Below are 26,834 nucleotides of genomic sequence, written 5' to 3'. Positions count from 1 at the left end.
CAATTTGCTTGCCCTCTCTTGAGTTATCCTGCATTGAACTATCCCATGGTGATTTGACCCATGGTGAGTTGGCTAGGGTGAGTTGTCCAATTTTGGTTCTGATACCTATCTAACTGTTGTAAGAGAAAGAGGGCAAGATAGAGAATACTTTGTTTTCCTACTTTGAAAAAAAATTCTATTATTTGTCAATCTCATTTATATAAGGCAGAGGGTGACAATGATAACTTTTGAAGAATATTTAAAATTTGCTAAGCAAAGGAATACACAGGTTTTCATGCAACAACTTTTCGAATATTGCTCAAGGAATCTGGTGGAAGAAAAGTCCAAGGTGGCTACACCCTTCTAGAATAAGTTGTGTTTTTCTCCTTTTTTCTCATAAAAGGAGAAAAATAACCTAATGGCCATTTGGGTGCTCTAAAAGTAACAGAAGCACTTTCCCCACTACCAAATGGGCAGAAATGCCAGGCAGAGACCTCTATTGGAAAAACATATTGTATAGGCATATAATTGTTCAACTACTGAAACAATATCGTGGGATCAACATATATGATTTTAGAGAAATAACAATATCTAGGAATTTATCAAGAGATATCCCTGATTTAAGGAGGTACCAACAAATACAATGTCTACATCAAAACATGCTCTGATCATATTTTCCCCTCTGAATCTATTTTAATACACATATCAGCATTATTTTATTATCACGATCAAGTACTTCTGGTATTAGGATACCTGCATCTCTTACCAAGTCATCTATAAGGTTGCAGATAATCTACCTAAGTTTTTAGCTTAATAGAAAACTAGGTTTGCTAATCAAGCTGATCAAAAAAAAGAATGTTCAGTGTTTTATAATTCTTTCCAAAGAATGATAATATTATTATTTATTCATTCATTTATTTTACTTTATTTTTATAAATAACTCAAGGTGACAAACATATTCCTTTCTCCTATTTTCCCTACAACAACCACCCTGTGAGATGGGTCAGCTGAGAGAGTGAGCGCCTGGCCCAAAGTCATCCAGCCAGCTTTTGAATCTAAGGCCGGACTACTACTCACAGTCTCCTGGTTTCTAGCCTCGTACCTTAACCACTATAGACCAATGTCTGTGGAGTCATCCAGGTCATGATGGAGCTTTTTCAAAATGCAACTGGACTTTCTTTGTTTTTCCTTGAAGATATTCTGGTTCTCATGCAAGAAGCTTCTTCAGTTCTGACTGAATGGTGAAGAATGGAGGGATGTATATCCTTGCAATCATCTGATCAACACAACATACATGCACCCTTTAAACCCAAGAACATACTAAGGCAGAAACTTGGCCTCCCCAAGGATAAAACACCCAGACACAAACTGAGTAATGTGATATATGCAGTACAATGCAATGAGACACGTGGAGGTCTGCACATTGGAAAAACAAAACAATTACTTCACAAATACATGGCACAATGCAGGAAAACAAACCCATCAGGACAAGATTCAGCAGTCCACTTTTTTGAAGACAGCAAAGTCTACATTCTGGACAGAGAGGACTACTGGTTTGAAAAAGGGGTCAAAGAGGCCATCTACATTAAAACTGAATAGCTCTCTCTCAACACCACAGTCCTTTCAGCAGTTCCAAGAAGGTTCCACAGCTATTTGCACTATACAGGTGACCCTGCAGGCACAGTTAAACCTCCAAGAGGCCTCAACGACTCTCAGAGTACTAATAACAAAGATGATTGCAAGGAATATAAATCCTTCCATTCTCCACCATTCAGTCAGAACTGAAGAAGCTTTAGCGTGGCTGAATGTGTGCAAAGTTTGGACGAAAAAGTGGAGGATCTGAGTCAAAAGAATGCTATATTAGAAGTAAAGGTACTGGAGAATGAAGATTTAAGGGATAGAATGGACGGAGAATTGAGTCTTGTCCAGTATCACCAGATGCAGTATGCTATCAGAATCAGGGGCTTAAAAGAGAATCCTAAAGAAGACCTAAAGCAGCTGATTTCTGAGGCTTTGGAAGAAGTATTGGGTCAGCCAGCATCTGAAATAAAGGGATGCATGGATAAAGTCTTTCGTGTAAACTCATGGATTGCTAGACAGAGAAAGCTACCTAGAGATGTGGTGGTTTATTTTACTAAGAGAGAAACCAGAGATGAAGTTATTCAAGCCGCTTATGATACTAAAGTTGTGATTGCTGACCAAGAAGTTTTGGTTTTAAAAGAAATTCCTCCAAAGATTTTAAGGAGAAGGAAGGATTTTGCATTTCTTGTGCAAGAACTTAAGCAACGTGAAATAAAGTTTAGATGGGAGATTCCTGTCGGATTGGTGGTGATGTATGAAGGTAAAAGATACCGTCTGGTTACTGTGACACAGGCACGTGACTTCTACAATAATGTTTTAAAAGCGACCCCACTATCACTTCTGGAAGCTGCAAAGGGATTTGGAGAAGGGAAATCCCAAGAGGCTGAAGGTGGACAGAAAGAGGAGAATGGTGCTGGAGGGGATCAAATTATAGCCTCGTTGGCTGTTGCTGGAGAGCAGAGGGTGACACGTGCCGCTTTAAAACGAGCAAAACAAATAAAAGAGCAAGACCAACAGAAGTTTATGGAACTTTCAAAGCGTACTTACAGTGAAGCAGTGGGAGGAGCGCGGCCCAAAAAAGATAGAGGGGCTATTAAAGATGTGCTCCAACAGCTTCGGGATGCCACGCATGGCGACTAAATTTCTAACCTGGAATGTTAATGGACTAAATTCACCACAGAAGAGAAAGAAAGTTTTTCAATATTTAAAACAATTCAAGATTGATGTTATATGTTTGCAAGAAACGCATATTAGGGCTATGGACCAAAAGTATTTATCGAACTCAAGATTGGGCACGCAATTTGTTGCATCTGTGATGAATAAGAAAAATGGAGTGGTTGTTTATGTTAAAAGCGCTTTATCAGCGGAATTAATTGAAGCAGATAAGCATGGAAGATATGTTATGATAGATTTGCTGCTTGAAGGCAAAAAAACGCTTTTAGTTGGACTGTATGCTCCTAATCAACAGCAAGCTGATTTTTTTAGCTCACTTCATACAAAGCTTACTCAATTGGATTACAAATCGTTTATTTTTATGGGGGATTGGAATGGTGTTTTGGATGTACAGATGGATAAGGCTGGTTCTTTTAAGCGCTCTCCGAGTCATGCCAGATTGCCTAAATCTTTTTTTGAAATGAAGGATGATCTGGAACTGCGAGATATTTGGCGTGACACTCACCTGCATGAAAAGTATTATACTTTTTTTCCTGATAGACATCAATCTTTTTCCAGGATTGATTTTATTTTGCTGACTAATGATTTTTTTTCTAGGATTAAGAAGGTAAAGATCTGTGCAAGAGCTATTTCTGACCATAGTCCAGTTTGGTTAGAGATCAATAAGGACAATAGAGATAGGCGCTCGTGGCGCGTAAATGAGAACTTGTTTAGAAATCAGAGAAATGTGGAAGAATGTAAACAGCGGATGAAGGATTTTTTTGAAATTAATATGAATAAGGATACCTCTATGGATATGGTTTGGGATGCTAGCAAGGCCTATATGAGAGGGGTGTTGATATATATGAATAACAAACACAGACGTACTTTGGAAGCCAGAAGGAAAGAATTGGAGAACGAAATTAGGGAAAAAGAAAAGGCCTTGATCTTGAACCCATTGGATGTGAAGGCTAAGGAGGTTATTAAGCTATTAAGAGGACAATTTGACAAATTAATGGCTGACCAAGTGGCAACCAATTTGCGGTTTGCTAGGCATAATACTTTTTGCAATGCTAATAAGCCAGGTAGATGGCTAGCTTATAGACTTAGGAAAAAGCAAAGGGCTTCTAATATAGACAAAATTGAACATAAGGGAAAGGTGGTGTTTCAACAGGATCTTATTAAGGAAGCCTTTCTGGACTTTTATTCTAAGTTATATGCTAAGGAGAAGATTAATGAAAAGGATATTGATGTATATTTGGAGAATGCTAGCATCCCGGTTCTTACGCAGGCACAAAAAGAGGAGATTAACCAATTAATAACAGAAGAAGAAATTCTTACAGCAATTAAGGAATTGAAGTTGGATAAAGCACCAGGTACGGGTGGTTTGACTGCGGTTTATTACAGAAATTTACAAATGGAGTTGATAAAGCCATTAAAGGAACTGTTTCAGATAATTCAGAGAGGGGGAAAGGTGCCTCCGTCTTGGAGAACTGCTTTTATTTCTTTGATACCGAAGGAAGATCAAGATGCTACTCAAGTAAAAAATTATAGACCGATATCACTTTTAAATACAGATTATAAGATATTTGCTAAGGTGTTGGCTAATAGACTGATGAGGGTTCTGCAACAGGTGATTCATGGGGATCAAACTGGGTTTATCAGTGGTAGGCAAATGAAAAATAATGTGAGGCATATAGTTGATGTGTTAGAGTTTTTGGAAAGGAATAACAAGATCCCTGCGGCGCTAATTTTTTTAGATGCGGAAAAAGCTTTTGATCAATTGAATTGGCAATTTTTGATGAAAGTTTTAGATAAAATGAATTTTGGGGATAAATTTTTGCAACCAATTAGGGCATTATATCAAAAACAAACTGCCCGAATAATAGTTAACAATAGTTTGACTGAAGCTTGTAATATTGAGAAGGGCACAAGGCAAGGGTGTCCGTTATCGCCTTTGTTATTTGTGTTAACATTGGAGATATTATTGGTAAAAATACAGAGTTCGGAAAGAATTAAGGGGATACAAATTAGAGATCAGGATTATAGATTGAGAGCGTTCGCAGATGATCTGGTTGTTACAGTGACCCAGCCAGAGAACTCTGTTGTGGACCTGATGGAGATAATAATGCAATATGGGAAGGTTTCTGGATTTAAAGTTAATGCACAAAAAACTAAAATTTTGGCCAAAAATATGACAGTATCACAAAAGGCTCTTTTAGAAGGACTAACTGGATTTGAGATTGTTAAAAGGGTCAAATATTTGGGGGTGTTTTTGTCACCCTGTAATACAAAGTTATATAAAAATAACTATGAAAGATTGTGGGGAAAAATCCAAAAAGAAATGGAGAGCTGGGAAAAATTGCAATTGTCTTTGTTGGGGCGAATCGCAGCAGTGAAAATGAATGTCCTGCCTAAATTTTTATTCTTATTTCAAATGATACCGGTTCTTAAGAAAGATTCTAATCTGGAGGAATGGCAGCGAGGTATCAATAAATTTGTTTGGGCAGGGAAAAGGCCACGAGTTAAACTTAAGATTATGCAGGATACTCGTGAAAGAGGTGGTCTTAAAATGCCCAATCTTAAATTATACTATGAAGCTGCTGCGTTAGCAGGAATAAGTGATTGGATTAATTTGACACAAGAGAGATTATTAAATCTTGAGGGCCATGACTTGTTGTTTGGCTGGCATGCATATTTGTTGTATGATAAAAAGGTAGATAATGTGTTTAAATCGCATATTTTAAGACAAGCATTGTTGAGAGTTTGGAAGAAGTACAGACATAAGTTAGGTTGTAAGATACCATTGTGGGCAATCCCAAAACACGCAATAGAAAATATAAATGTTGGTTTCAAACATGATGTGACTACGTATAAGGAGATTTTAAGTTTGGAAAGAAATGTTTGGTGTCTGAAACCGTACAGTCTCTTGCGAGATGAGAAGATTGTTCAAACTTGGTTCCAATATATTCAGCTATGGGCCAGGTGGAAAGAAGATCAGAAAACTGGTTTTACAATGACTGATGAAAATCTGATAAAGCAAATTAGAAAGCAGGGTCCAGCACATATCAAACGGATATATCTTGCATTGATAGAAATTGACTCAGAAACAGAACTTGTTAAAGATTGTATGATAAAATGGGCCCAAAATATTCAAGAAGTTATTATAATGGACACGTGGGAAAAGATCTGGGTGAGGAACGTAAAATTTACACAAGCTCAAAACTTAAGAGAGAACTTTTATAAAATGTTTTATAGATGGCATCTAGATCCTAAAAAGCTTGCAAGTATGTATCCGAATTATCAGCCCAAGTGCTGGAGGTGTGGCGATGAAGATGCAACATATTTTCACATATGGTGGACTTGTAAAAAGGTTAAGGCCTTTTGGATAAAAATTTGGTGGAACATGCAGAAGATTTTCAAGCAAAGGATAAAGTTTTGCCCGCAATTTTTTTTGTTAGGTATAATTACAGATGCTGCGGTTGTGGACACTAAGTTGATGTTGAATTTAACTACGGCAGCAAGACTCTTAATAGGTCAATATTGGAAGAAGGAGGAACTGCCGACTATAGAAGAATGGACTTTAAAGGTTTCTGACCTGGCAGAGATGGCAAAGATTTCGGCTTATTTGAAAGATCACTCGCAAGAACGTTATATTATGGAGTGGAGAAAATGGATTGAGTATATCCAGAACAAATATGGGACTAAAAAGTTTCATGTAGCATTTGAATAAGTCTTCCTTTCTTTTCTTTTTTCTTTTTTTATAGTTAATAGTAATAGTGTTTGTAGTTATCCTATATGAGCTAGAGAGTGATAGATTTTAGAGTTTATGGTTGTTAGCATTTGGATGTTTATGAGTGTTTTTTTTTGTTTTTATACCCTGTACTTAGCTCTGGGAAGTCGGGGTGGAGGGGGGGAGGGGTAGGGAGGGATGGGTGTGGGAGAGGGAGGGGGGATTGTTAAAGATAAAATGTATGTTAAAACTTTTTAATAAAAAAAAAAGAACTGAAGAAGCTTCTCGGAAGAGAAGCGAAATGTCTTCAACGAAAACAAAGTCCAGCTGCCTTTTAAAAAAAAAAAAACATCTTTGGTACTATGGACCAATCTTATAGTCTGCCTGTTCTAAATTTTCCAGTGAAAATTACTGGGAATATTACTAAGTGGAGTTAAAACATTAGTATCTGAAAAGAAACTCAGAAAATATCTCTTGCTGTTTACTAGATCAGGGGCACCCAACCACCGGGCTGTGGCCCACTACCAGGACACGGCCCATTCAGAACAAAACTGTGTGAGTGGCAGGTGAGCACACATGCATGTCAGGGGCATTATTTGTATTTTATTACAAGATGTTAGTTGTATATCTACTTGGGTAAGCCAGAATCATGGATTTAGGTCGCTTTTGGATACTGGAGAACAAGACCTCAACAAAACTTAACTATTTTGTTCAATCATCTGAAAGCCTACAGAATATCAGAACTCTATTGCACAGGAGTCTACGAAGTGGAGAAGCCAGCACAGCAAATAAGTGAACCTTGTTCCATTTTGATGAAGCCTATTATTTAGGTTTTCTTTTGTAGATGAAAAAGAAGGGTGGAGTTGCTGTTGTACTTGCTGTAGCTTAGCTGATAGTTCAGCCCCCTGGAAAAAAAAATCCCTCTAGATATTTCCTTATATTTGAGAGAAATCACAGGAACCCTCTCAACCATAATGATTTTGGGGACTATAAACCAGACAAACATAACAAAAATAAAGGAACCTTATAGCAAGTCTTTTGCTATCAATACAACCTTCTCAATAACAGATGACGTATTAGGCTAAGCTAAGCCAAAATATAGATGGCTTATATCGAAGTCCCCAATCCCCGATCCATGGACCAGCACCAGTCCATGGCATGTCAGAAACTGGGCTGTGCAAACAAGCAAAGCCCTATCTGTGGGATGCAGGCAGCACACGAAACCATGCCCCCTCCAGTCCATGGAAAAACCTCTCACCATGAAACCAGTTCCTGATGCCCAAAAGGTTGGGGACTTGTATCTCTAGTTCTAGACTCTGGATGAAGAAAGATGAAAGACACTTTGTGTAAGGGATGAAGGTGTTAAGATAAGGACTAGTGCTGGTCAGACCAAAGAGTTATAAAATCACCTCTTATGAGAAACAGTTAAGGCAGTTAAGCAGAGTCACTTTAAGTTTCTTTGTAATACTTTCTTCCTTTCCTAGCTTAATTTATGTTTTGTTAACTGCCATATTCCTTCTCCAATGTCAGCTATGTGATTTTCTATATGCTGATGTATGGCTTTTTTTGTTGGCAATAAAACAACTTACCTAGCAGTATCAAGTCTTTTAAGAATAGAGATTTATAGTTCAGCCTGATCTGAAATCTGAGCCATATTGGGCTACTTATCCAGAAAATGGGACAGCTTTCTTTTTTGTCCTTGGTTTCAACTAAAACCTTAAGTATGGATTTATAAAACATCTGAGAACCCTGAAGATGCTATGGGCTAATACAGATCTCGATATTCCAACTCTTGAGACACTGATGTCTTAGTATAGGTATTCCTAGAGTTACGAAAGTTCAGTTAGCGACTGTTCAATATTATAAACCCCAGCCCGAAAATATTTAGGAACCAGTCCCAAGGTTACGTACGTTGCAGCACCACAGCAGTCATTCGCCCTTACGACCAACCGCAGAGACACTGCAACATGCCCCCTATTCCCCCCCTCCATCCTGCCCTGCCAGGTCTCCACAGGCGCTGGGCCTGCTTTGCTAGCCTCCCGGATTCCACTTGCCCTCCCCACCCCATTTCCCATTGTTTATTTACTTTTCAAAAATCTCCAGAGCTCCAGAATGGGCTGACCCACGTGGCAGAAAAGTTGAAGTCTTTTACTCAGATGCTGATATAGAAGTAAGAACATGAGACCTAAGGAAAATAGCTTCACCAGCATCTGAATAAAAGACTTCAGCTTTTCTGTCATGAGACCAGCATCCCTGCAGGCTTCACTTGGGCCCAGCCTGGGCAGCGCCAGATCAGCCTCCTGCTTGAGGCTGACTGGCTGGTTTAAATAAGCAGCTTCAGGGATTGGGCCATGAAGGCCATGGTGGTAGCTAATAAATGTGGAGTTTGAAATTCAACCCAATTGAGACAAAGGAAACAATAATAAACCTTTATTGTCAAAGTACAACATGTGTACATTGAGATTAGCTGAGCCTCCCCCCGTGTTCTCTCCCCCCAACACACAGTGACAACAAACCCTCCATCCTACCACACCATGTGAACCAACTACACCATACACCGGCCTCCCAAGTCAATTCTGCATAAATTCACAGAGATTATGTCCCATTTAAAAGCCTAACAGCCCACGGATAAAAGCTATTTTTCAGCCTGTTGGTAAAAGCTATTTTTCAGCCTATATTCCTATATCTCCTACCGGATGGTAGGAGAGTAAAGAGATACCGTCCAGGGTGTGAGTCATCCCTGAGAATCTTCCTCACTCTTCCAAGGCAACGAGCCCTGGCGATATCATCCAGTGGTGTCAGGGAACAGCCCACAATGTCTTGTGCTGTGCTCACTACCCTCTGTAATACTTTCCTGTCCGCGGCTGTCAGACCAGCATACCAAACCACAATACCATACGAGAGGACGCTCTCTATAGTAGACCGGTAAAAGAGGGTCATTAGCCGTTGTTCTACCCTGTTCTTCCGCAAGACCCTAAGAAAGTGAAGCCTCTGTTGGGCCTTTCTAGCCACCTGGGTTGTGTTAACTTTCCAGGTCAGATCTTCACAGAGGTAGACTCCCAGAAATTTAAAGGAGGAAACTCTCTCCACACAGTCCTCCCCGATGTAAAGTGGGGCAGGTTCCTCCTTACTTTACTTTTCAAAAATCTCCAGAGCTCCAGAATGGGCTGACCCGTTCTAGGCAAAGTTTGTCATATTGTGTAATGGAATGTATGAATGACCTTGGGGAAAGAAAGGAGAACATGCTGCCTAGGAAACAATCAGACAAGAAACAGATAAAGAACCTTAGGAAAGTTCCTCCCCAATGGATCAAATAAGTAAAAGTGGAGGCAGGACATCTGTGCTTCCAGTTGGCAAGATTCTGTTAATGCAACCTTACAATAAAGTAGAATCCGTTCAACTTCTTGTATATTCTGCCTTTATCTACTGTGGAGATCAAAACCATGTCTTGAGGCATCATAAAAAGGACACTTTATGAGGATATGGGCAAGAGTTTCTATCTCCCTGAATTCACAAAAGCAAAGTCGATGCAAATAAGGTGTCCCATGAAATCTTCCTGACAACCATGCTGAAGGGGGGGAGGGGGGCACGCACAGGGGGCTTCTACTTTTGCTTGAAAATTCACAAAAGCATTCAGATGCTTATTTACTTGACAGCTTGTTTAATCATGCAGTTTATCATCTTTTTGCCTCCTTCGTTGTTCTAGCTATGAATGTTGATGGTTTTTACATTGCCATAAATAAATGATGAAAAAATGACCAGTCAAGCTAGAACAGGCCTCAGAATTTAATTCAATGAATACTACTTGTAGCCCCAAAAACTTAAGTGCCAAATTTCCAATATCGAAGGGCAAGTGATAATTGTTATGATCATATACACATGAAAATACAATCCTTGCAGCCTTGTTCATATGCATGATGTGACTTATTAACTTCAGCCATGAAAAATACTTGAAATATATATCAGGAAAAGGTTTCTTTTTAAATTTTCTATATAAACTCCTCCCTTGCCATGAGGATAGCATTTCTTGAACAAACAAAGAAAATAATAATTTTCATGTAGTCTTTGAATCCTGGCTGTTACTCATTAATACATTCAAATGTATAGCAAAAACAAAAAGAAGCCATAACTCATCTCCTGTTCCGGTTCACTAATCTCATTTTTCTCAATATCCTGCCCTATCCACAGGGATACCAACTCTGAAAATATTCCTAATATGATTTACCAAAAAAAAAGAATGGGTCAAATTTGTTTAACTGTGGTCAGCAAATGCCACTTTAAATCAAAGCTTACATGCTATTCTCAAGCAAAGTGATTCAATAACTTTCACTAGTAAAAAGTTATGGAGCAGAAAACTAGTTACGAAACAAGAATCAAGCTTACTTTTATGAATTCCCTTGATTCACCACTACCATATACATACATAATACTGTTAGGTATATTGTCTAATTTGACATTACTGGACATTGTAGAACATGTCATAGGTTTTACTAGATTAAATAGTCCTTTTAAGAATACAGGTATTGAAGCAGTTATATTTTACTGTGAAAGATTTGCCAAAATACAAGCCAAAGACTTTTAGGCAATTCACAGCTAAATGTAAGAATTAGAGCTTGTGAGCAATGGGGAGCTCTGTTATTAAACAGGATGTTGCAATCCGCTTATATTGAATATGTGCAAAAGGAAAAAGCCCTGTAACTATTTGAGAAATACAAGACACTGTTATTTTCAAGTAACTACATCTACTTTGACACTGCCAACCCCTGCAATAATCCTAACCTTCATAATAAGTAGATATAGGGAGCATACAAGTGAATATTTATTTTAGCCTTTGGCCAATCAACAAAAAGCAACATATCGTATAGCTGAAGTGTCATACTTATATAAAATTAGCTGAATACAGCCATTTTGATGATATAAAAATGATGGGCTATCATTTTAATAGCAGTATAACAGTACTTAGTAACCTTTTAAGTATTAGGCTAATACCTGTAATACAGTAAGTTACACACAGTAAACCTTTTCTGATGTCTCTTTGACATTAAGCATCAGAATCTATGATCTCAGGCTCAAAGAATCTGCTCTCCCTTCAAAATTGACATTTATTTTCCCTTGAATAATAAAGATCCATTATCTATATTCACTTACTTTTGCCAAACTTATAATTTCTTTCACCAAAGCTTATTTAAATGTGTTTCCCTCATCCATCCTTGAAAACAGATTTTCAAAGCAGCAATCTTTTAGTAGTATCTGTCCCCATGTTGCTGGTGATTAGGAAATTATGGCACATAACTTGTATAACCACAGATATGGACCCCGAAAGAACTAAAATGGTTACCAAGTTCCTTTTTTTACTGTCCATATGACGAGAAATAGCTGTTACAAGCAAGATTATTTGGCAATACACAACTTTACTATAAGAAAATGGGTTGTAAAAGATAAATTTTATGAGTGAAGGTTTGTTCTCCGAGCTTGTGGGTTGGTTTCTGAACGTTTTGTTACCAGACTAGGTAACATCAAATGTGGTAGATTTTGATGTAATATTAGTATGGCACCCTTTTTAAAACACCTATCTGAAGAAGTAGAAATGAGAATCTCTTTTGGTGTATTCAATTTGAGACCATGCTTTTGAATTTTGGGTGTGAAGCAAAATGTGCCAGAAATGTGTAAGCCATGTGTCCCAAGAAGATCTGGAAATTGAATTCTGTCCCACCCATCTTGAAAGTCATCATAATAACACTTATGTTCATAGTCATTAAATCTCTGCTACTTTGTGCTCAAAATCTCTAATGTCAGGAAAATTCTCTTATTTGATCAGGAATACCACAGTCTGTCTTTCTAGAAAGCTGCCACTGTCATTTGTCATCATAACTCTGTAGCTGTATACATTTCTTTTATATTTGTATTTTATTGTCATATGGATAAAACATCCATAAATAAAACTAAAGATACAGAAAGTGACAGACTAAAAAGATGGACTGTGGTATTGTTAGACAAGGGAAGTTTTAAATGCTTGAGTCCATTTACCAAATTAAATATGGCAAGACTGATGTCATTAGTGCACAGTGAGAATGGGATTATTTCTAATGTTCCAAAGGTTACATTGCATTAAGACCTTACTTCCAAAGTATCATTTAAATTTGGCTAAATATTAATTGAATGCTACATTAATTTTTAAAGTATAAAAGGAATAGTCACCTGCAGAGCCAAATTTACTTCTACATAAGAATGCAGGAATAATATAAATATTAAGACAGATTAGTTCAAGAACTACATTTGCACAACGATTTAAATGTTAGAAGAAATAGCTCATATTATTATTAAACAGCTCCAGCTGTTGAAAGACATAAAGGCTCCCTGTGTATATTACATTTATATGAATATACAACAATGAATATGTTCTATTGTATGAAAATATGTTCTATTGTATGTATAATTTTCATTAAATGTTGGCTAAATAGCCCCAATGGGAACAATAAAACTGGGGGCAGGGGGAGAGGAGGAGAGAACAGTAAGAATAACAAGAAGAAAAAAGAAGAAGAAGAAATCTGTTGCTTGTATCTGTGAGCAGAAGCATCCTTTGGCCAGAACTCTCCTCTGCAACGCTCAAATAGAATTAATCTATCCATCTAATCTTAAAGGTTAGGATGCAATATTGCTTCCCTTGACTATTATCCTTAAATAACTTACACAGAGTTATAAAGGTACAAAGTTAACTGATCCATTGCCTGGCATTTCTTGAATTATATGTAATGACCCTGAATATGTAAGAATAGAGAAAATAATACATTCAGTACACATTTCTGTTTTGTATTATTCTTTAGATCAAGCAAGATTATAAAATATACTGTCTGTTATTTTATATAGTAAACTGCATAGGCAAATAGTTAAGGGTATTTTTCAATCCTGTGGATTGTATACAATGGCTTTACCAATGAAGGAAATTACGGTACGTTCTAAACCAGGAATAAAAAAGATAAAATATTTATCACATAAAGCATCTAAAAATTCTAATATACTTCCCTTCACATAATTTATGAGAAATTATGGTGATGACACAGACTTTCAAATAAAAACAGCTACATTTGAGTAGGGGAGTATATTAGAATTTTGCTATCCTTCATATTACAACCTGAGAGTTTTAAGAACAATTCTTATACTTATAAAGCATGATATTTAGTCATCTTGTTTGCTTTGATAAGATTTTTCAAGATAAACTTGAATACAACTGTGCTACAATGAATTACTAATGTAATCAATACAAAGCAAATGCTAATTTGCCTGAAGCAAAACTTTTATGGACAGGTGTAACTATGAGTTAAGTTTATACTAAAATAAACCTATCCACTTAAACCTTAGTGTGATAAAATTGCATCTCATGGGAGAAATCAAACCATATTTTGTCCCATCAACTAGTGATTTCTTTTCAAATCTAAATTCTTCAGAAAAGAATATACAAATTCCTCAGAAAAGAATTACCATATGTTTGTATATACATATATAATACTGTATAGTTCAGATATAACATATATTAAGGACTACAAACAATATACTATCATTATTTGTGTATTAAAAATACTGCACATACATATATACATATGTAAGAGTTGAATGAAAAGTAATGACTTTAATGTTATAAATTGCCAACAAATTTCAGTACTGATACACTAGAAGGTCCAGTCTTGGTATCATGTGGCTTGCACCTTTTCCTTGAATTGAATCTTTGATGAAGAAATGGAAATGCCTTTATGGAAGAAGAAATATGTGGGATTCTTTTGTGACAGCTGTAAGAGGTTCGTCCATTTCTGGCAAAAGTGTATAGTGAATGTTGGTGATTATGTAGATATGGATAACAAAAGAACTGGTTTCAAGGATTATTTTCCTGTTTTGTTTATTAAAGTATATCTATGTAAACTAAAGTTATGCAAATGAAAGCATTACTACAGTATTCATTTAATCTCCATGCACTACTAAACCAGTAATGTAAGGAATAAACTGATCAGATATAGAACATACTGAGCCTTGCTTGTCCCTTGTTGTTAACAAATCATTTCAGATGAGCTAAGGGAAACAGACCAAGAAGATGTTTGCAATTCTACTTCAAAACAGTAATAACCCAAAGGGCAAAATGTGGTAGAAGTTAAGACCATACACGCTAATACAGGAAATTTAGTGTTGTTATTTATGTAGGTAAGATAAAAGATAGATTTAAAAAATGTGCAATGTTTTGAATTTGATGTGGAAAAAGGGCTACAGAATATGCAAGCATACAAATACACTTATAAGCAATTTATTAAAGCAACTGCATCATGGTATTACATTAGGAATCCATTAGCCAAAGTGATGCTCTTCCTGTCATGTCATCAAGAATATTTAAGTACACCCACAATTTTTCTTCTATAAGTATTTCCTGACATGGGAAAAAAAATCATACTGGATGAACCTTTAGGATGATATGGTTTCTGTATCTGATCCTAGAAACATACATGTGGCTGAAATGAGATGCAGATAGTGTTAGTTGTATTCCAAGCACTTTTTCCAAACCAAATTTGAAGCACTAGGAAATAAATATTAATATAGATATTGTGCAATATTAATAACACTTAATTTGCAGGTTAAAACTTTTGAACCATTCATAAATTTACAGATGGATGGCATCATAAATATTAAAACATATGTTTTGTTTAGAAAAATATTAATACAATTCCTATGTATATTTTTTGTATTTCAAATTATTAAGAAATGTAGTTTGAAAAATACAGTATAAGATCTTGATCTTCCATATATTGAATGTGTGTATGTGTGTGCTTGCGTATATGTTAATATATATACCGATTTTTCCATTTAATATAGAAGGTACATGGAATACACAGATGAATTCAACAAATAATAATTTGTTGGATAATTATCATGAACAAATGAAATTCAGAGAAATTTTGGTTACAAAATTCTAAACATCAATGGTATAATCATATAAAGACTCAGTACTTACAGTTATACTGTCAAGGAGCCTGGCCATGCGTTTAATTATTTCACCATGGTGTGCTGGTTGTGTTTGCAGCAGTTTCTTAATTACTACTATGCTTTCAGCTACTACTATTTCTGGTAAAATAAAAGAATAAAATAAGTTTTTAAAAGGTATGCATCACAGTCAAATAATTAGAAAATTGATGTTTATTTCCAAAATATGTTGTGACAAAATAGAATATCCTCTAATATTCAGCTTAGTAGTGGACATCCTGCACTTCTACAGAACAATAAGTCTATTACAATGATCAGTCATATCGTTTTAAATAAATCTTTTTGCTTTTAGACAAGACTGGATTCTAGTTCCACAAAATCAGGCAAGATGAGTGGAGCAATATCAGCCTGGATAGTTTTGAGATTATGATCCTGAGGAATTGGATATGTTTGGTTTGAATATGGATTTAAACAGGCTACAAGAAGGACACAGAAAAATATATTGCACTAGACACACAAAAGAAACCAGCTGACGTTTGAATAACTAAAAGGAATATCCCAGTTGTTGCTGTTGATGGGTCGTAGTCCATCGATGGAATAGTCTGGAACTTGTGGGTCCTCTTCAAGTTAAAGCTCCTACCTCAACAGTAGCTAAAAGCTCTGGCCAGGGAGGTATTTGCCCAACTTCATTGGTATGTTAGTTCTTGGACAATCTAGTCCAGGAAACAGAAACTCCTGCTCTTGTCACATGGCTGAATTAGGGTAACTACTACAGCTACAACTGGCATAACTGCAGAAGCTAGGCTGCTGGTAAATGGACCTAACTACCACAGAATAACATTGATTTTTTAATTATTTAGTTGGTTGTCAGTTGGCTTTGACCCAAATTCAAATTGCCAGATATTTACCAATAAAGTCCTTTAAGACAAGGTATTACATTAAGGAACACATTAGCCAAAGTGACTCTGCTCTTCCTGTCAAGTCATCAATGCACCTCTTTCATGGAATGAAGTGAAATGGCATGGATTGGACTAGGTTATATGCTTTTTTTCTTTATTTGTACTTTATACCAAAATCAATTGGAGGAAGGTATGCAAAAATTAAATAAATAATAAAATTGTGAGACCGGTACAGAGCAAAAATCATGTAAGTAGGTTGGTATATAAGTAAACAAATACATTAAATAATGTGAAGAGATGGGAAAGATACTTAAGCACACCCACAATTTTCATTTTTCTTCTATAACAACATTCCCACATGGGAAAGATTCATCCTGGACTCTAAGTACATTTATGCAATGGAATTTTAGGAAGAGAGCAGCAGATGACATAATTATTTCTGTCTATTAATTTTACTCTACAAATCTCCCCCTTCCTGAGACTTTTTGACTCAGGAAAGATTGCTATTCATAAGACATTGTTAGAATCTGTAACTTATATAACTATAAAATAATGCAAATATGAAATTATATTTTGAAACACACACTTATGTTTGTAATATAGGGAATAGCAAAATAAAGTACCTCGGCAACAGAACAGATTATATTCTAACGGTCAACGTGGTATAATTCCATAGAAAACCATCATTGGACACCCAATGAAACTATAAATATATTACATATCTCTATTTTTTTCTGATCTATGTATTAAAAAAGAAAAAAAATTGAACTGTGCATATTTATTAATGGCTAGTTTAAACAGTTTGATATGCTTCTTTAATAACACACCAAAAAACACATTGCTTATAGCACCCTACTTTAATGCAATGGAGAAAAATGAATTTATATTCTATATGAAAGACTGGAGTATAGCCTTTTTGATATTAATACATCTTTGCAAAAAAAATCATTTTGAAGATCCTCAAATAGATGCAGTGCTGCTATTTGTCCTACACTCAGTTGTTTAAGGGAAATGACATTTCTATGTAGTCCTCTAAGGTTCTACTATAGAATGTTACTAGAAAATAAAAGTTTTCATTCATTCAGAAGACAAAATAGAATAACTTACCATCCCTATTGGACAGCAAACACACCAAGCCATTTAGGCACGTATCAGTCACTTCTGAGATGTTGGTTGCACATCTGCCTATTGCCTGGATTGTAGCTGCAGCAAATTGCTTATCTTGGCTTTTCACATAGGTCTGAAGAAAACAAGAATTTCATTATCTCATCAGTTTAAGAAAGCCATAGCTCGGAAACTAGCTTTGGTGCGTAGTAACAATTGTGGGGATAGAGGATGTGCTAGCTGTAGTTATCCAAAATATATCAAAAGGAATCAGTTTATTTTCATGAACAATAATAATACAGAGAAACTCAGTAACAGGTATTAGTCTAAGCACAAAAATAGCTTGGTTCATATGTTGTTTCAGAAACATTTCAATCTATTAAATTAGCATAGCCTAAGGAAAGCCAGATTTAAAAAAAATACTTTGAAGGCACACAAATTACAGGTGCCTTTGCATATATGGCCGCTAACAACTACCATTGGTACTCCAAATGCTTTAATCCAAAAGTAGAAACATATCACAATCTTCCTTACCTACAACATGGGAGTATTAAGTAAGTTTGCAAGGGCAGAAGGATATGAAATTAATTTAAAACTGAACATCAGATATAATGGCATGAATAAAAATATAAATAGTGCACAAACCTGAAATTCTCTGAGAAGAGTTGATATATTGGCTTCATTTGCTAGATTAGTTAAAATTTCAAGCTAGAAAACAAGGTAAAATATTAAGGGAATACAGGTACACAATTATTTTATATTTTTAATAAACCACTGAAAACTGTAAATATAAGTTAGTTTTGTCAAATTAAAAATGGGAGGATATAAGCTCCAGCTTTGTAACCTGTTAATAAAATATTTTTTCCACAATTGAAGAAATCATATTAAAAAACAATATAATTTCTATCTATGCAAGGAACTCCTAGGTCAAAGCAAAAACATCCGATGCTATGGTACTCAAATAAAGATTCTTTAAGGTAAACAATGCCTTGAAGTTCTTTGAAGAGTTTCATCTGTCAGAACCATGACATCGTGCTGAACTCATGCTAGGTGATAATCACTGAAGCTTTTATTTCAGTCATGGAAGCTTCCTAATTTAGAATAGAATAGAATAGAATTCTTTATTGGCCAAGTATGATTGGTCACACAAGGAATTTGTCTCCAGTGCATAAGTTCACAGTGTAATATATAAACAGCAAGTAATAGGTCATAAATCATAAATCATAGTTACAATAAAATTTATTTATAAAAATATTTCTGGGTCTTCCAGAATTATTATCAACATTCAATAAAATAAAAGGTGGCTGAGATCCAGTGCTTTGACCATGTATCTACCTACTGAAACAAATGTAAACAAATGTTAAACTGAGTTAACAGAACTGAAGAAGCTTTTTGGATGAGAAGCAAAACGTCTTCAAATAAAAAGTCCAGTTGCCTCGTGAAAAAACACCTTTGAGAAAACTGGATTTAGTAGCATCAAAGCAACAAAATTACGGTGTCTCTTTCCTTCTAGATTTACATAATTTAGAAACTTTTCATTTGTGAAGATCTTACAAATTGATCTTGAGTACAAATAGATCTGTATTCAACTCTCCCATTTCTCCACTATCTTGAGGGGAAAACTTCAAGTGATGAAGTTTAATACTGTTTAATACTTCCTAGTGACTCATCTGTTTCATCCACCCATTCTGGTCATCAGGTTATTAGAAGTAGGATACCTCTTCCATCTTTTGATCAAGTAAACTCTTAGTTATTGACCTTGTGATATTTGTCACTTGAATAAGTATATGCTGCCCTGAGACTTGGCTGGGAAATATTTAAAGAGCTAGATAAACTACCCATACCTCCAAGCACTTGGTACTAAGAAAGATTTGCATAAACAGACTGATGTCAGCCAGAACCCACTTGGAAGAGATCATCAGCAGGCAATTAACACATACACATTTAAAATTATTTATGTTACTTTTGCTAATAGTGGGGATGGGTACAGAAATGTACAAGCCACAAAAACTCAACCATAACAAGTATATTTCAGTAATCTCCACTTCAGCATTTTAGCAGAACTTTTCAATCTTATATTTAGAGTCTGATCATCTCAGTTAATTCTCATATCACTACCACCGGGGAACTAGAATTCAAAATTTCCTCATCCCTTTCACCAATCCGGACTGTTTCCTATTTTTATCAGAGTTTAGGCCTTGGTCAGAATCCAATCCTATTTAACCATTTTTCTGCACTGACAAATACTCTTTTCCAACTTCAACTTTTAAGTTTTTGGACAGAGATGCTGTATACATTAAAAACAAGGCCTTATCTCTCTGGGAAGAACACTCTGATGACCATACTTTTGATTAGCCAATAAATAGGAGTCAAAATTGATCAATTTTTATATTTACAATCTGAAAGCTCAAAAATATTTTATGTATAATTTAGAGAGGAGTTTCTCAATATTTCCATTATGTGCTGAGTTGTTTGTTTTTGTTTTGTTTTTGATATGGAAATGTACAATGAATTAGTAACACATGTACATTCTTGTTTTTATCCAGTATTTACTTCCAAGACCTAGACAGAATGTACTTTCCTTCTCCTCCTGTCATACCATCATTCTTAACTTCCTATTCAGTACAGTGTTTAAATGCATTAAATATAATAGCTCAATTAAAGTCATTTTATTATCTATAAACAGTACTACAATAAAGGTTCTCAACTTAAATATGCTTTGCTCAAATGAAGTGCTTCAATAAATAAACAAGATCTATTCTGAAACAAAATTTGAGCAGTATCACTTTCATATTCTCATTCAGTGCCATCGTTTTGGAAAGAATAAATCTTGACAATTTGTGTCTTTTTGTCTCAATATTAGCAAAGCAAAGCAGTACGTCAAAGACATGAATTATACTTAAAACAAGCATACCTTTAATGTCTTGATCATAGTTGGATCAGTTGACCTAACATAGAAACTCTTCAAGTAAGGCTCAAATAGCCCCTGGATGGGAAAATAAAATAGAATAAGAAATCAATGTCAACAAATATGAAGATCAAAATGAAGTATTTTGAATGTATAAAGCCAATATGTCAAACCTTGCGCTGGATCGACATTGTTGCTATATTCTGGAGAACAATATACTGTACTTCCCTAAAAATGAATGGAACATGATTAGTGTCTTGCTTAATTATTTCTCCATGAGAACTATGTAATTAAAAATAAACTGAATATAAAATGACATGACTATGCTTTTACATAGAAAGATTAGTAAGTTACTTACATATATATTTTATACAACTGAATTTGACAAATATAATTTACATAGTAACTTATGAACATCATCAGAAGTGTACGTAGACATGCAGGGGCTTAGCTATATCCACAATTAACAGTAATTTTATTAGAAAATGAAAGCCATACTGAAATGTCTAAAATCTTATTCCATTGATAGAAGAGTAATTCTATTCAATATTACTGCAAATATTACAAGAGACTACTGAACTTGTATGTGAAATCCCTGATTAAACCTAGATTCTGAAATTAAATTTAAAGTTGATTATCTTATTTGACTTCATTTTAATATGCACCAGTTATGTGGAAAATATAAGGGTTGACAAGAAATAACATTTAGTAGTAGTTGAAGAACTTAGAGAAGTCTTGTGGCCCATTATTATATTTTATTCCACATAAGGAAATTGCAATATTGGGGGGGGGGTTGGTTTGGTAGAACAGAGTTCCCCAACATTTTTGGCTTTGCAGACCAACAGGGGGTGGGAAGGAGGGATGGTTCTGCGTAAGCATCAGGAAAATGTGCATGCACAGTTCCATTTTGCAAGTGGCAGACATATGCACCCTGCTTGTGCAAATGGAGCACACGTCCTTGCTTGCCCGCTAATTCCATGGCATGGTTCCGAAAGGTTCAAGGCCTGGTAGGGGTCGCAGCCCGGGGATTGGAGACTCCTCTGGTAGAATGTATAAATGAATCCCACTAAAGAAACTACTGCATATAATTCTAATGAATACCTTTCTAGATCATGCTAAGCCAAAAATAGTATAGCTAGGTTTTGTTTCATGTGACTTAAATATATAGTTACAACAATTGGTGGGACTCAAGAAAATTTATAATTAATATGCTGCTATTATATTATTATCTATATTACTTCCTCTAAGTTTAGTTAAATTGTTTATTCAGAAAATATTAGTACACAAATGTTGTATGTTTACTTATCTCCTTATAACTGATAGCTACTGCATATCTGGTCTAACATTTCAAAATTATATATACTCCACAGCTGGGATGATCAATGCCAGCTAATAAAAATAAATAAATTTGATTTACCTGTTACTCCGTAGTAAACGTACTAGGGACTTAGCAACTATACCAGCTTCAGAGTAGGGGGCCACATGCCAATAAAGCTGTGCAACTGCCATTACCACCTGTAAAAAAATAGCCATTATTTGCTAGTGATCAGATTCATCTAAAGAATATGTTAATTCCCTTGGTAACTTAAAAGAACATTTATTATTTTTCTTTTAAAACTATGCTGTATTTGTTAGATTAATTAATCTTTGGCATCTAACTCTCCAACTACAACTGTGCCTGGCTTACATAAGATTGAAACAAAAATACAGAAAATAACAAGAGAACTAAAAAAACCACAGCTGAGGCTGGTCACAATCATAACCTCAATTGTTACAGAAATGGGCTCATCCAACACTGAGACCCAATGCCTGGGGGAAGAAGAGATTTCAGGACCAACAGGATTGGGACTGAGTCTTGGGGGATATGCTGTTCTATAGGCATTACAACAGATACCTCCTGGGTACCATCAAATGGCATTGTTTCACAGAGACCTGAAGCACGCCCAAGTTGTTGGACCATGTTGGATGTGCAAAAACATCCAGAAGGAAATCCTGAAAATAACCAGTCTCAGGTACTATTAAAGACTTTACAGATAATAACTAGCACTTGAATTATTCAGATTATATTTTCTGATAAGAAAAATTATCTCCAAATGCTTATTTTATTTACATAATTCCAGTATTTTGCAGGAGAAATAATCTTTCCTCAGGGACTACTTGCATTTTCAAAGCAAAGTTTGCAACACATCAGTTAATGAAAGCCCATGAGGAAATGAGTATCGTTAATATCTGACGCTCTGGAATTATGTGTTCGCAAGGGTGCTTTACAGCCCACAAAGCACTTCTGGTCTTCGCAAACATTGCACAAGCACCCTCATGTTCACTGATCTCAGTGCGTGGCAACCTGTTTGCATTTACAATCGGTTTCCAAGTGCCCTATGTACATATGATCATCATTTGCAATTTGCTATGTTGACTTCCTCCTTCATGGATTACTGCCTTGTCGTGGCGAAGGGGCTTAGGTAATTCAATGAAGCTATGAGCTATGCTGTGCAGGGCCACCCAAAACGGAAAAGTCATAGCAGAGAGTTCTGACAAAACGTGATCCACTGGAGAAGGAAATGGCAACCCACTCGAGTATCTTTGCCATGAAAACCCTATGGACAGTACCAAAAGGCAAAACGATATGACGCTGGAAGATGAGCCCATCAGGTCGGAAGGCGTCCAATATGCTATTGGGGAAGAGCAGAGGGCTAGTACTAGTAGCGCCAGAAAGAATGAAGCGACTGGGCCAAAGCCGAAAGGACGCTCAGCTGTGGATGTGTCTGGTGGTGAAAGTCCAATGCTGTAAAGATGTTTTCTCCATAGGAACCTGGAATGTAAGATCCATGAATCAAGGAGAGCTGGATGTGGTCAAACAAGAGATGACAAGACTGAACATCGACATCTTAGGTATCAGCGAACTAAAATGGACAGGAATGGGTGAATTTAATTCAGATGACCATACTACTGCGGGCAAGAATCCCTCAGAAGAAATGGAGTAGCCTTCATAGTAAATAAAAGAATAGGAAAAGCAATACTGGGATACAATCCTCAAAATGACAGAATGATCTCAGTTCGAATCCAAGGCAAACCAATCAATATCACAGTAGTCCAAGTCTATGCCCCAACCACCAGTGCTGAAGAGGATGAAATTGACCAGTTCTATGAAGCCCTACAGCACCTTATAGAAGTAACACCAAAAAATGATGTCCTTATCATCATGGGGGATTGGAATGCTAAAGTAGGAAGCCAAAAGATAACTGGAATAACAGGCAAGTTTGGCCTTAGAGTACAAAATGAAGCAGGGCACAGGCTGATACAATTCTGTCAAGAGAATACGATGGTCATAGCAAACACTCTTTTCCAACAACCCAAGAGACAGCTCTACACATGGACATCACCAGATGGTCAACACAGAAATCAGATTGACTATATGCTCTGCAGCCAAAGATGGAGAAGCTCTATACAGTCAGTAAAAACAAGACCAGGAGCTGACTGTGGCTCAGACCATGAGCTTCTCATTGCAAAGTTTAGGCTTAAACTGAAGAAAGTAGGGAAAAGCACTAGGCCACTCAGGTATGAATTAAATCATATCCCCGTTGAATATACAGTAGAGGTGACAAATAGATTTAAGGAATTAGATCTGATAGACAGAGTGCCTGAAGAACTATGGACAGAGGTTCGCAACATTGTACAACAGGTAGCAACCAAAACCATCCCAAAGAAAAAGAAATGCAAGAAAGCAAAATGGCTGTCTGAGGAAGCTTTGCAAATAGCTGAGGAAAGGATGGAAGCGAAAGGTAAGGGAGAAAAAGAAAGATACGCCCAATTGAATGCAGAATTCCAAAGAATAGCTAGAAGAAATAAGAATGCCTTCTTAAATGAACAGTGCAAAGAAATAGAAGAAAACAATAGAATAGGGAGGACCAGAGATCTTTTCAAGAAAATTGGAGATGAAGGGAACGTTCAATGCAAAAATGGGCATGATAAAGGACCAAAATGGCAGGGACCTAACAGAGGCAGAAGAGATTAAGAAGAGATGGCAAAGGTACACAGAAGAACTATACAAGAATGAGCTTAACGTCCTTGATAATCACAATGAGGTGGTCACTGACCTCGAGCCAGACATCCTAGAATGTGAAGTGAAGTGGGCCTTAGAAAAGCTGAGCAACAACAAAGCTAGTGGAGGTGACAGTATTCCAGCTGAGCTATTCAAAATCTTAAAAGACGATGCAGTAAAAGTGCTACACTCAATTTGCCAGCAAATTTGGAAAACTCAACAGTGGCCACAGGATTGGAAAAGATCAGTTTACATTCCAATTCCAAAGAAAGGCAGTGCCAAAGAATGTTCAAACTATCGCACCATTGCACTCATTTCTCATGCTAGTAAGGTTATGCTTAAAATCCTACAAGCTAGACTCCAGCAGTATGTGGATCGAGAACTACCAGAAGTACAGGCAGGATTTCGAAGAGGCAGAGGAACTAGAGATCAAATTGCCAACATACGCTGGATCATGGAGAAAGCTAGAGAGGTTCCAGAAAAATATCTACTTCTGCTTCATTGACTATGCTAAAGCCTTTGATTGTGTGGATCATAACAAACTCTGGCAAGTTCTTAAAGAGATGGGCATACCAGACCATCTCATTTGTCTCTTGAGAAACCTATATGTGGGCCAAGAAGCAACAGTGAGAACTGGACACGGAACCACTGATTGGTTCAAATTGGGAAAGGAGTCCGGCAAGGCTGTATACTGTCACCCTGCCTATTTATCTTATATGCAGAGCACATCATGAGAAAGGCAGGGCTAGATGAATCAAAAGTTGGAATTAAGATTGCCGGAAGAAATATCAACAACCTAAGATATGCAGATGATAGCACTCTAATGGCAGAAAGTGAAGAAGAACTAAAGAGCCTCTTGTTGCGGGTGAAGAAGGAGAGTGCAAAAGTTGGGTTGAAACTTAACATTAAGAAAACCAAGATCATGGCATCCGGCCCTCTCAATTCCTGGCAAATAGATGGGGAAGAAATGGAGGTAGTGACAGATTTTATTTTCCTGGGCTCCAAGATCACCGCAGATGGGGACTGTAGCCAAGAAATTAAAAGATGCTTGCTCCTGGGGAGGAAAGACATGGCAAATCTAGACAGCACACTAAAAAGCAGAGACATCACCCTGTCAACAAAAGTGCGTATAGTCAAGGCTATGGTCTTCCCAGTTGCAATGTATGGCAGTGAAAGCTGGACCATAAAAAAGGCTGAGCACCAAAGAATTGAGGCCTTTGAACTATGGTGCTGGAGAAGACTCCTGCGAGTCCCTTGGACTGCAAGGCGATCAAACCGGTCAGTCCTAGAGGAGATCAACCCTGACTGCTCTTTAAAAGGCCAGATCCTGAAGCTAAAACTCAAATACTTTGGCCACCTAATGAGAAGGAAGGACTCACTGGAGAAGAGCCTAATGCTGGGAAAGATTGAGGGCAATAGAAGAAGGGGACGACAGAGAATGAGGTGGCTGGATGGAGTCACTGAAGCTGTAGGCGTGAGCTTAAATGGACTCCAGAAGATGGTAGAGGACAGGAAGGCCTGGAGGAACGTTGTCCATAGGGTCACGATGGGTCGGACACGACTTCGCAGCTAATAACAACAATGTTGACTTCCCCAAAAGTCAATGGGGAAGCCAGCAGGAAAGAATTGCCTCTCGTCTCAGGGGTTTGGCTGAAAGAGCTGCCTCCCAAGGGAAGCTGAAGGATTTCAGGTCCGTTTCTGCACGATGCCAAAGAAGTTTCCTTCTGTGCGTGGAGAGGAGCTTAATTACTTCAGCAAACAGCTCTTTAGCCAGCCCCCTGAGGGAGAGGAAGATGAAATCCAAGCAAACAGCAATCAGGCAGCATGGTAAGGTAAGGAGCATGGGGTGCCTCAGGTGGGTAGGTAAGTGTATAGGAGACCTGGAGCAGGCTGCGCACAAGTATCTTTTTACTCAGTGGATAAAAATCCTGCTTGGTTTTTGGATTTTAAGCTCCCAAGCGGAGCTTCCCAGGATCTCCCCTACCTCTGAAACACCCGGTGTTCCTTACTTGGGACTCCATCCATTTAAGGATCCACCCTATCACTTAACAACAAGAACTGGGAGTGGCTGGATTGTGGTTGTTGAGTGAAGCAATCGAATGGGCAATCACATGATGTCTTGTTTAACAACCATTTCACTGAACAACCAAGATCCAATTGTGGTCATACGTTGAGGGCCAATGATACACAAATAAGATCTTTGAAATATTCTCTCTCTGGCTACTACATACTGAAATTTAAAATAAGAATCTTCATGTTCCAGTAAACAAATTAGTTGCCATTATATGGATGAGATAAATCCAAAGATTATGTGGTTTAAATATCTATAACGTTTCCTTTCTAAAAAAGACTTTAAGCAATAAACTATTGTTTCACTCTAACAAAAATGTTTGTATGATGCAATATTTTATAGCTCCTAATACACTTGAAAGACGTCAATTCCTCAAAAGGAAGTATATGACGACCACTATTGCT

General features: G+C 36.7%; 1 protein-coding gene across 3 annotated transcripts in view; it reads right to left on the bottom strand.

The window, feature by feature from the left end:
• Positions 1-26,834, bottom strand: part of AP3B1 (adaptor related protein complex 3 subunit beta 1) — a 165,507-nt gene that overhangs the window by 83,787 nt on the left and 54,886 nt on the right. For all 3 annotated transcript variants that reach the window (XR_014025209.1, XM_081318391.1, XM_081318392.1), the window contains exons 9-14: positions 21,735-21,832; positions 20,491-20,545; positions 20,324-20,395; positions 18,055-18,117; positions 17,413-17,545; positions 15,438-15,547 (exon numbers count right to left, since the gene is read on the bottom strand). Coding sequence is in view for 2 of the 3 variants with exons in the window: in XM_081318391.1 (XP_081174517.1) it covers positions 15,438-15,547; positions 17,413-17,545; positions 18,055-18,117; positions 20,324-20,395; positions 20,491-20,545; positions 21,735-21,832 (531 nt within the window). In the remaining variant the exon portion in view is untranslated. The remainder of the gene's footprint in view (positions 1-15,437; positions 15,548-17,412; positions 17,546-18,054; positions 18,118-20,323; positions 20,396-20,490; positions 20,546-21,734; positions 21,833-26,834) is intronic.

Source organism: Vipera berus (genome assembly GCF_964194415.1).
Source record: "Vipera berus genome assembly, chromosome: 2".
NCBI classification, from domain to species: domain Eukaryota; kingdom Metazoa; phylum Chordata; class Lepidosauria; order Squamata; family Viperidae; genus Vipera; species Vipera berus.
Note: the sequence above shows the minus strand (reverse complement) of the source record. Positions and strands in the feature narration are given on the sequence as shown.